Here is a 12,116-nt window from a genome sequence, read left to right as displayed (position 1 = left end):
CACCTGCTGGCCGTTGTTCAGGGATTGTGTGGCGTATGCCATCAGCGTCGTGGCAGTCATCGCCATCATCTCAGATAACAGAGTTCACTGGTGAGTCCACCATGATTACGAGCCTCATAAAAATGAGCCCAATAAATCACATAAAAATGTAGAAAAGCTGCACGCTGAAAAGTGAAGACAAAACTGGTGTAATCTGGTGGCTGACTGCAGTATAGGCAAAATATAATATACATTTTTCCCAAAGATGGTTTTCATCATTTTAGGTAGTTTTTTTTATCACGCTGATGTATGTACTCCGGCTCCAAATGAGTCACTACTGAGCAGATTCTGGCTCTAAACGAATCGCTACTGCGCAGACTTGGGCTCTAAATTAATCACTGCTGGGCAGACTTTGGATCCAAATTACATAATTTTTCGCAAGAGTGGCTTTACTTTTTTTTATAGTGGAAGGAAGTACAGTCTACGGTTCAGAACAATTCATATCATAAACTTTTCAAAATCTATTGTGAGATATTCTAACTTTTTTCTTTGAATTCTAAGTTTACAGCCCACAACTAATTTTTTTGTTTCCATCACAGAATAAAAAATAAAAAAATAAGTTAATTGTGACTTTTCTGTTGTGATCTGACATTTCTAAGTTGATTCACAATTGTAATCTTTATCCTGCACGTTTTTTTTATCACAATTGCAATTATTTCACAATTTTGAATTTTTCTATTAGAAATGCAAGATGTTAACCGATTTTTAATTTATTTACAAAAATCACAAAAATAAAACCAATCAAAAAACGTACAAAAATTGTAATTAAAAAAAAAGTTGACTTTATCCCCGGTTTCACAGACAAGGCTTAAACCTAGTCCCAGACTAAAGTGTAAATCTGAGCTAATTTAACTGAAAGAAACTTGCACAGACTGATCTTAAAATATATCAGTGCCTTGGTTTTGTCTCAAGATGCACACCAGTAATGTATTTTCTTAGGCACGTTAATAAAAATGACTTAAATATCCTAATTGAACTATTGCCTAGTCCTGGTTTAACCTAAGCCCTGTCTGTGAAACCAGGCCCATATCTCTCAAAAAAAAAATCTATATTGTGAGAATTTTTATATTTTCTCACAATTGTGTTGTGCAACAACTTGCAATTCACTTTTTTATCAAAATTGCAAACATCACTTACAGGTTGGCCTACAAAAGCACATCATCCCTTATAAACTTACTTGCTCTAAGCTTTGATCTGTGGGATGTCTGCAGGTACGACAGCGCGTGTCTCCTGCTGGTGTACGGTGTGTACGTGTGTGTGCTGTGTTTCGATCTGAAGATCAGTGAGTATGTGATGCAGCGCTTCAGCCCGTGCTGCTCGTGTCTGAATAAGAGCTCTCAGGAGCGCGGCGAGCAGCAGCCGCTGGTGGGATGGAGCGATGACAGCAGCCTCCGCCTTCAGCGCCGCTCCAGAGCCGACAGCGGCATCTTCCAGGACGACTCGGGATATTCCCACCTGTCACTCAGCCTGCACGGTCTTAACGAGATAACCGACGGTACGTCATCACGTCACAAGCTCACGCAGATGTAATCACATAAAAATATCTTTCTGCTTTTCTGTTGCATCTCACTGTCTTTTTGTCGAAAGTCTTTTTTATTATAATTTTGGTAAGGCCTACAAAGAAGCTAACCCCTGCAAAACAAGATTACACTGCACTGACAACAAAACTAACAATAATAAAATAAATAAATAGAAATAAAATGTGACTCTAGACCACAAAAGCAGATATCAGTAGCACGGGTATATTTGTAGCAATAGCCAACAATACATTGCCTGGGTCAAAATTTTTGTTTTATGCCAAAAATCATTATGATATTAAGTATAAATAAAGATAAAATGATTATATAATTAATATATTGTTAAATATATATTAATTAAATAACAATTATAATACAATAACATATAATACAACAATAAAAATATATTCTTCATGGTTTTAAATACCTAAATAAATATAGAATATTACATTTACATGTACATTTATTCATTTAGCACATGCTTTTATCCAAAGTGACTTACAATTGGTGAATATATCAATCGATTCATTTTAAAGAGGCAAACAGACACAGGAAGTGCTCCTATTACTAGGTTTCAGGCATTTTTCAAATAAGTATACAGTGTGTATAAACAGAGGGTAATAAAAAAAAAAAGTTTATTAAGACATCATTAACTTGTCCATTTCTATTCTGCAAGTCAAGACCGGCATAGAATTTGCGGCTGTGAACTTTTACTGAACAATTTTTCCAGTATAAGATGATGCATGAGTCTCTAATCCAATGTGCGAAAGTAGCATCTGTTTGAAGCTGAAAGCAGTTTTCATCAGCCTCTTGTTTGCACGTTTCTCTCTCTCAGAACAGAAGAGTGTGTTCACGATGCCAGAACACGATCTGAAGCGGATCCTGTGGGTTCTGTCGCTGCCGGTCATCGTGCTGCTGTTCCTGACCGTTCCCGACTGCAGGAGACGCTTCTGGAGGAAATGCTACATGTTCACCTTCCTGATGTCGGCCGTCTGGATCTCCGGCTTCACATACGTGCTGGTGTGGATGGTCACCGTCGTCGGTAAACATGCTTTCGTCTGTTTGTTCTGTTGATGCAGTGATTTATCTGGTCATCACAGTGACCTTCAGTGCTCGGAATCAAACCCATAACCTTTGTGTTGCAAACATCACGCTCAACCCGATGAGCAACAGGAAATACTAGTCAAGTTAATTTGTACAGCGCTTTTCACAAAACACATAGCTTCAAAGCAGCTTTATAGAAAGTCATACTGTTTTATCTATAATGCCTTAGTGGATTTGTTTGGGTAAGAGATTTAAATGCTTCTCAGTTTTGTTAGATTTTGAGATTTAAATATTGGTTGGTTTTGTTCGATTACAAGATTTAAAATGTTTGTCTGTTTTGTTTGATTAAGAGACTTAGATGTTGGTTGGTTTTGTTCGATTACAAGATTGAAATATTGATTGGTTTTGTTCGATTACGAGATTTAAATGTTTGTCGGTTTTGTTCGATTACGAGATTTAAATGTTGGTTGGTTTTGTTCGATTACGAGATTTAAATGTTTGTTGGTTTTGTTCGATTACGAGATTTAAATGTTTGTTGGTTTTGTTCGATTACGAGATTTAAATGTTTGTCGGTTTTGTTCGATTACGAGATTTAAATACTAGTTGTTGTTTTTTTTCGATTACGAGATTTAAATGTTTGTCGGTATTGTTCGATTACAAGATTTAAAATGTTTGTCCGTTTTGTTTGATTAAGAGACTTAGATGTTTGTTGGTTTTGTTCGATTATAAGATTGAAATATTGATTGGTTTTGTTCGATTACGAGATTTAAATGTTTGTTGGTTTTGTTCGATTACGAGATTTAAATGTTTGTTGGTTTTGTTCGATTACGAGATTTAAATGTTTGTCGGTTTTGTTCGATTACGAGATTTAAATACTAGTTGTTGTTTTTTTTCGATTACGAGATTTAAATGTTTGTCGGTATTGTTCGATTACAAGATTTAAAATGTTTGTCCGTTTTGCTTGATTAAGAGACTTAGATGTTTGTTGGTTTTGTTCGATTACGAGATTTAAATGTTTGTTGGTTTTGTTAGGTTACCAGATTTAAATATTTGTCGGTTTTGTTCGATTACGAGATTTAAATATTTGTTGATTTTGTTCGATTACGAGATTTAAATATTTGTTGGTTTTGTTCGATTTCGAGATTTAAATGTTTGTTGGTTTTGTTCGATTACGAGATTTAAATACTAGTTGTTGTTTTTTTTCGATGACGAGATTTAAATGTTTGTCGGTATTGTTCGATTACAAGATTGAAATATTGATTGGTTTTGTTCGATTACGAGATTTAAATGTTTGTCGGTTTTGTTCGATTACGAGATATAAATGTTTGTCGGTTTTGTTCGATTACGAGATTTAAATACTAGTTGTTGTTTTTTTTCGATTACGAGATTTAAATGTTTGTCGGTATTGTTCGATTACGAGATTGAAATATTGATTGGTTTTGTTCAATTACGAGATTTAAATGTTTGTTGGTTTTGTTAGGTTACCAGATTTAAATGTTTGTCGGTTTTGTTCGATTACGAGATATAAATGTTTGTCGGTTTTGTTCGATTACGAGATTTAAATACTAGTTGTTGTTTTTTTCGATTACGAGATTTAAATGTTTGTCGGTATTGTTCGATTACAAGATTGAAATATTGATTGGTTTTGTTCGATTACGAGATTTAAATGTTTGTCGGTTTTGTTCGATTACGAGATATAAATGTTTGTCGGTTTTGTTCGATTACGAGATTTAAATACTAGTTGTTGTTTTTTTTCGATTACGAGATTTAAATGTTTGTCGGTATTGTTCGATTACGAGATTGAAATATTGATTGGTTTTGTTCAATTACGAGATTTAAATGTTTGTTGGTTTTGTTAGGTTACCAGATTTAAATGTTTGTCGGTTTTGTTCGATTACGAGATATAAATGTTTGTCGGTTTTGTTCGATTACGAGATTTAAATACTAGTTGTTGTTTTTTTCGATTACGAGATTTAAATGTTTGTCGGTATTGTTCGATTACGAGATTGAAATATTGATTGGTTTTGTTCAATTACGAGATTTAAATGTTTGTCGGTTTTGTTCGATTACGAGATTTAAATGTTTGTCGGTTTTGTTCGATTACGAGATTTAAATACTAGTTGTTGTTTTTTTTCGATTACGAGATTTAAATGTTTGTCGGTATTGTTCGATTACAAGATTGAAATATTGATTGGTTTTGTTCGATTACGAGATTTAAATGTTTGTTGGTTATGTTAGGTTACCAGATTTAAATATTTGTCGGTTTTGTTCAATTACGAGATTTAAATATTTGTTGATTTTGTTCGATTACGAGATTTAAATATTTGTTGGTTTTGTTCGATTACAAGATTTAAAATGTTTGTCCGTTTTGTTTGATTAAGAGACTTAGATGTTTGTTGGTTTTGTTCGATTACGAGATTTAAATGTTTGTTGGTTTTGTTAGGTTACCAGATTTAAATATTTGTCGGTTTTGTTCGATTACGAGATTGAAATATTTGTTGGTTTTGTTCGATTTCGAGATTTAAATGTTTGTTGTTTTTTTTCGGTTACCAGATTTAAATATTTGTCGGTTTTGTTCGATTACGAGATTTAAATATTTGTTGGTTTTGTTCGATTACAAGATTTAAAATGTTTGTCCGTTTTGTTTGATTAAGAGACTTAGATGTTTGTTGGTTTTGTTCGATTATAAGATAGAAATATTGATTGGTTTTGTTTGATTACGAAATGTAAATGTTTGTCGGTTTTGTTTGATTACGAAATTTAAATACTGGTTGTTTTTTTCGATTACAAGATTTAAATGTTTGTTGGTTTTGTTCGATTACGAGATTTAAATGTTTGTCGGTATTGTTCGATTACGAGATTTAAATGTTTGTTGGTTTTGTTCGATTACGAGATTTAAATGTTTGTTGGTTTTGTTAGGTTACCAGATTTAAGTATTTGTTGGTTTTGTTCGATTACGAGATTTAAATATTTGTTGGTTTTGTTAGGTTACCAGATTTAAATATTTGTTGGTTTTGTTCGATTACGAGATTTAAATATTTGTTGGTTTTGTTCGATTTTGAGATTTAAATGTTTGTTGTTTTTTTTCGGTTACCAGATTTAAATATTTGTTGGTTTTGTTCGATTACGAGATTTAAATATTTGTCGGTTTTGTTTGAATATGAGATTTAAATATTTGTCCGTTTTGTCCTATTACGAGATTTAAATATTTGTCCATGTTGTTTGATTATGAGATTTAAAATGTTTGTTGGTTTTGTTCAGTTACAAGATTTAAATACTGGTTGTTGTTGGTTTTTTCGATTATAAGATTTAAATATTTGTCGGTTTTGTTCGATGACGAGATTTAAATGTTTGTTAGTTTTGTTCTATTACGAGATTTAAATATTTCTCGGTTTTGTTTGATTACGAGATTTAAATGTTTATTGTTTTTTTTCGGTTACAAGATTTACATACTGGTTGTTGTTTTTTCGTTTAAGAGATTTAAATATTTGTTTGGTTTTGTTAGGTTACAATATTTAAATACTGGTTGTTGTTTTTTTCGATTACGAGATTTAAATGTTTGTCGTTATTGTTCGGTTACAAGATTTAAATACTGGTTGTTGTTTTTTTCTATTGCGAGATTTAAATGTCTGTCGGTTTTGTTCAATTACAAGATTTAAATACTGGTTGTTTTTTTTCGATTACGAGATTTAAATGTTTGTTGGTTTTGTTTTTTTACGAGATTTAAATATTGGTTGTTTTTTTTCGATGACGAGATTTAAATTTTTGTTGGTTTTGTTCGGTTACAAGATTTAAATATTGGTTGTTTTTTTTCGATGACGAGATTTAAATTTTTGTTGGTTTTGTTTTTTTACAATATTTAAATATTGCTTGTTTTTTTTCTATTATGAGATTTAAATGTTTGTTGGTTTTGTTTTTTTTACGAGATTTAAATATTGCTTGGTTTTGTTCGATTTTGAGATTTAAATGTTTGTCTGTTTGTTTTCAATTACAAGATTTAAATATTGTTTTTTTTTTTTTTTGATGACTAGATTTAAATGTTGGTTGGTTTTGTTCGATTTAAATATTGCTTGGTTTTGTTTGATTATGAGATTTAAATATTTCTTGGTTTTGTTCCATTACAAGATTTAAATGTTTGTCAGTTTTGTTCCATTACGATATTTAAATGTTGGTTGGTTTTGTTCGATTACGAGATTTAAATATTTGTCGGTTTTGTTAGATTATGAGATAAATATTGGTTGGTTTTGTTAGATTATGAGATAAATATTTGTCGGTTTTGTTTGATTATGAGATTTAAATGTTTGTCGGTTTTGTTCGATTACAAGATATACATATTTTTTATTTTTTTTCAATTTCAAGATTTAAATGTTGATTGTTTTTTTTTGAATAAGAGATTAAAATGTTTTTGTTCGAAGTGAGTTCTTTACTGTGGTTTAAGATTATGTGTATTATGGTAAAGATTTAGTTTAAACAGGGAGCTGCTAGAAAGTCAACACATAAGGCTTTACCTACCTCTCAGTTCAGACATGCAGGTCTGATCTATTGTGACATGCAGCAGATTTAGTGATTGATTTGCCCTTTCAGAATATTTCACACTGTCTGGAAGTTTCTTGTATGAAATTGACAAAGAAGAAGCTGCTGTTGTTCCTCCAGAGTCACACATAATTTTATCCTGCATGTTAGTCATTTTTCTGGAATATATTAATTCAGTGTTGCTTATTTTGCAGATGCGCGGCTGTTATCAGTACGTCTGTTCTAGTTTTGTCTGGTTTGTTCTGATTGATTATTTTGCATCGATCGAGCATCTGTGAATCGCAGTAGTTACCGGCCACAGTCTGCGCTGCAGATGTCGGGTTTTGAGCGGGTCACACACAGGCGGGTCACATGCTCCCGTCTCCATTCCTGAAATGCCAGCGCTGTATCCTGAAGGATTATGATGCTGGAGACTCGAGTCTCTCCGCTCGATCCGTGCTGGATTACTGTCGGCTGAAGCCCACGGGGCCCGTGAGAAACCATGTGATGCAGCTGCATATAATAGGATTATTATCCTGCACATGGTCACACAGATTCACATGGGTACTGGAGAGCCGGCGGAGCTTTAGAGCGACGCTAATGAGCAGGTACTGAGAGAGAGAAACCCTGAGGACGAGGACGTGACTCACTACAGAAGCACTGGACCTCCTGCCCCTGAATAACAGAAGTCTCTTCTAAACACTAAGGCTGCATTCATTTGATCAAAAATACAGTAACATTGTGAGATGATCCTTCAGAAATCTGTTTTTATATTCTTGAGCAGCAAATCAGTATATTAGAATGATTTCTGAAGATCATGTGACTCTGAAGACTTGAGTAATGATGCTGAAAATTCAGCTTCGATCACAGAAATAAATTATAGTTTAACAGATACTCACATAGAGCTGTTTGAAATTATAACAATATTTCACAATTTCAATGTTTTTACTGAGACTGCTGTCAAAAACATTGAAAATATTTATAGCTTTATATCTGCATTTTAAAGTTTGGCTTCTGTTCTGTCTAAATTAATTCTTATTCAATTAATCTATAATTCTTAATGTTTTTTTCTAGAATTTTTTATTTTATTTTTAGCTTCAACACTGAAGTCAATGGCTACCGTCAACTGTTTGCTGTTATTCAAACTATCTTCTTTTGTGTTCAGCAGAAGAAACTCATACCAGTTTGAAACAACATAAAGGGCGAGTAAATGATGACAGAACTTTCATTTTTCTGTGAACTGTCCCTTTAATGAATCCAGATAAATGGGCAGTCGTGGCCTAATGGATAGAGAGTTGGACTTGTAACCCGAAGGTCATGGGTTTGAGTCCCCGGCCGGCAGGGATTGTAGGTGGGGGGAGTGAATGTCCAGCGCTCTCTCCACCCTCAATACCACGACTGAGGTGCCCTTGAGCAAGACACCGAACCCCCAACTGCTCCCCGGGCGCCGCAGCATAAATGCTGCCCACTGCTCCGGGTGTGTGTTCACTACTGAGTGTACACTTGGATGGGTTAAATGCAGAGCACAAATTCAGAGTATGGGTCACCAAACTTGGCCAGACACCTCTTCCCTTTCCCTAAATATGTTATGTACTGAACTCAGTTATGTCTGTGATTAAAGGAAATCTTTTAGCAGGAACTGCGGTCAATGTTCTTGTTTGTGTTCAGGAGAGACGCTGGGAATCCCGGACACAGTGATGGGAATGACGCTCCTGGCGGCGGGAACCAGCATCCCGGACACCGTGGCCAGTGTGATGGTCGCTCGCGAAGGTAAAGAAACCCTCATGTCATCATTACTCCAGTCTTCAGTGTCGCATGATTCTTCAGAAATCATTCTAATATACTGATTTACTGCTGAAGAGACATTTCTGATTATTATCAATGTTGAAAACAGTTGTGCTGCACAATATTTTTGTGGAAACCGTAATGCACTTTATTTTCCAAGATTCAGATGAATAGAAGGTAAAAAAAAAGCCCAGCGCATTTATTTGAAATAGAAATTGTTTGTAACATTATAAAGGTCAATTTTGATAATCTTAATGTGTATATATATATATATTTATTTGTTTTTTTTTACTCTTACTCCAGCTATGTTCATATCCTCATTGGGAAAATCAATCCATTTTCTAAAAATTAATACTAGCATGATATATTCTTTTTTTATTACTTTTATTTTTATTTAATTTTGTTTAATATACAAGATTAACAATGCAGATAAAACATAATGAAATAAGGAGAGATATTAAACATACATATCAGATTTAGGCTACACTGCATACACAGCTATATTCCTATAAATACGTCTCAGTGCGTACAATAAAAAAAAACACACATATATATATATATATATATATATATATATATATACAGTATCTCACAGAAGTGAGTACACCCCTCACATTTTTGTAAATATTTTATTATATCTTTTCATGTGACAACACTGCAGAAATGACACTTTGCTACAATGTAAAGTAGTGAGTGTACAGCTTGTATAACAGTGTAAATTTGCTGTCCCCTCAAAAATAACTCAACACACAGCCATTAATGTCTAAACCACTGGCCACAAATGAGTACAATTGAAAATGCCCAAATTGGGCCCAAAGTGTCAATATTTTGTGTGGCCACCATTATTTTGACCATCACACTCCCACCACCATGCTTGACTGTAGGCAAGACACACTTGTCTTTGTACTCCTCACCTGGTTGCCGCCACACACGCGTGACACCATCTGAACCAAATAAGTTTATCTTGGTCTCATCAGACCACAGGACATGGTTCTAGTAATCCATGTCCTTAGTCTGCTTGTCTTCAGCAAACTGTTTGCAGGCTTTCTTGTGCATCATCTTTAGAAGAGGCTTCCTTCTGGGGCGACAGCCATGCAGACCAATTAGATGCAGTGTGCGGCGTATGGTCTGAGCACTGACAGCACAACCTCTGGATATGACGCTGAGCACGTGCACTCAACTTCTTTGGTCGACCATGGCGAGGCCTGTTCTGAGTGGAACCTGTCCTGTTAAACCGCTGTATGGTCTTGGCCACCGTGCTGCAGCTCAGTTTCAGGGTCTTGGCAATCTTCTTATAGCCTACGCCATCTTTATGTAGAGCAACTATTCTTTTTTTCAGATCCTCAGAGAGTTCTTTGCCATGAGGTGCCATGTTGAACTTCCAGTGACCAGTATGAGAGAGTGAGAGCGATAACACCAAATTTAACACACCTGCTCCCCATTCACACCTGAGACCTTGTAACACTAACGAGTCACATGACACCGGGGAGAGAAAATGGCTAATTGGGCCCAATGTGGACATTTTCACTTAGGGGTGTACTCACTTTTGTAGCCAGAGGTTTAGACATTAATGGCTGTGTGTTGAGTTATTTTGAGGGGACAGCACATTTACTCTGTTATACAAGCTGTACACTCACTACTTTACATTGTAGCAAAGTGTCATTTCTTCTTGTCACATGAAAAGATATAATAAAATATTTACAAAAATGTATACTGTGTGTATATATATATATATATATATATATATATATATATACACACACACACATATTTATATATATATATATATATATATACACATATGTATATCAGCCAGCTTCCCAATTAACGAAAGAAAGGGAAAAATAAAAAAAGGCATGATACACTCTTTGATTTGTTCACATAATTTATCATTTTCAATAAAACATATAATTTTATAATTTTTTTTTAATAAAACATTTCTAAAGCAACAATGAGAACATTACCTTAATTTCCAACTTCACATTTGAAATAATATACAATATTATAAATATCAACCTAAATTTATGAGTTATTCAGCGTAATGCACTGTTTACACTGGTGTGCAGTTGGGACAATCACTCGTTTGAGTCTTATCTGGAGGGCAACTGATGTTGAAATTATTAATGAGGCCCGTTGTGTGTGTCTCTCGCAGGTAAAGCTGACATGGCCATGGCCAACATCGTGGGCTCAAACGTCTTCGACATGCTGTGTCTGGGTCTGCCGTGGTTCATCAAGACGGTGTTTGTGGACACTGGGTCTCCGGTGGAGGTCAACAGCTCCGGTCTGGTCTTCATGTCCTGCACGCTCCTGCTCTCCATCGTCTTCCTCTTCGTGGCCATTCACATCAACGGCTGGAAGCTGGACTGGAAGCTGGGTCTGGTATCTCTGGTGTGTTATGTGCTCTTTGCCACACTGTCCATCCTCTACGAGCTCGGGATCATCGGGAACAATCCCATCCGCGCCTGCGGTGACTGATGCACCACTGCATGATATACGGCTGGATATAAGAGCTAACGATCATGTGAGGACTGCGGTGGTCGAGAGAGCTCAACGCGCTGCAAATGGAAAAAAAACACATGCAAATTAAGAAAACATCATCAATTTGACAACACATGCGCTGCAAATACAACTCAAATAAAGAAACGTGCTGCAATATTTTAGGGGACGGTAACGTGACTTACACGGCTGGGACGTTCTGATCAATATTTGCTCTGAAAGGTGAGATTTCTGTTTATTTTAACATCTTGTGGCCAACTTAATTTTACAACTTCCCTTATAAAAATTAGCCATAGCCTATGGGTTTACTATTAAAATTAATAAATGCATTTATTATATAAAAAGTAAATGAAAACAAAAAAAGGTTACTATAGTTGAGCCATGGTAACCATGCACAAATGAACCATATATTGTTGCATTTGAAATCATGGACATCATCTGGATGTGTTAAAGGGCCAAAACATAAAAGTAACACTTGGTATCTTCGTTCAAAAATGGGGGAAAAAAAATTTGCTCCTAAAAATTTTATTAAAAATGCATAGTATCATAAAATCCACTCAGAATTCGATATAATATTATTATTATTTTTTAATTTATTAAACTGATTTTCCTGATGGAAAAAAAGGGCCACATTTCAAGGCTTCAGTCCAGTTTGACCATGCAGGTACCCTTCAGCATACCTTCATTTTCTGTGACCCTAAAACGAAACGGTTATACATTTCT

At 34.8% G+C, this 12,116-nt stretch overlaps 1 protein-coding gene across 1 annotated transcript in view; it reads left to right on the top strand.

Moving 5' to 3' along the window:
* The window catches only part of slc24a5 (solute carrier family 24 member 5), a gene marked incomplete at its 5' end in the record, with an annotated part of 15,951 nt that extends 4,101 nt beyond the window's left edge, over positions 1-11,850 (top strand). Inside the window, 5 exons of the mRNA XM_079374696.1 lie at positions 1-90; positions 1,251-1,534; positions 2,392-2,598; positions 8,781-8,882; positions 11,050-11,850. The exon at positions 1-90 is cut by the window's left edge and continues 11 nt beyond it. Of these exons, the coding sequence (XP_079230822.1) occupies positions 1-90; positions 1,251-1,534; positions 2,392-2,598; positions 8,781-8,882; positions 11,050-11,372 (1,006 nt within the window). The 3' untranslated portion in view covers positions 11,373-11,850. The remainder of the gene's footprint in view (positions 91-1,250; positions 1,535-2,391; positions 2,599-8,780; positions 8,883-11,049) is intronic.
* Positions 11,851-12,116: the final 266 nt, after the last annotated feature.

Source organism: Barbus barbus (genome assembly GCF_936440315.1).
Source record: "Barbus barbus genome assembly, chromosome: 23".
In the NCBI taxonomy this organism is placed as follows: domain Eukaryota; kingdom Metazoa; phylum Chordata; class Actinopteri; order Cypriniformes; family Cyprinidae; genus Barbus; species Barbus barbus.
The sequence above is the reverse complement of the archived record's forward strand: the minus strand, read 5'-3'. Positions and strand labels throughout refer to the sequence as shown.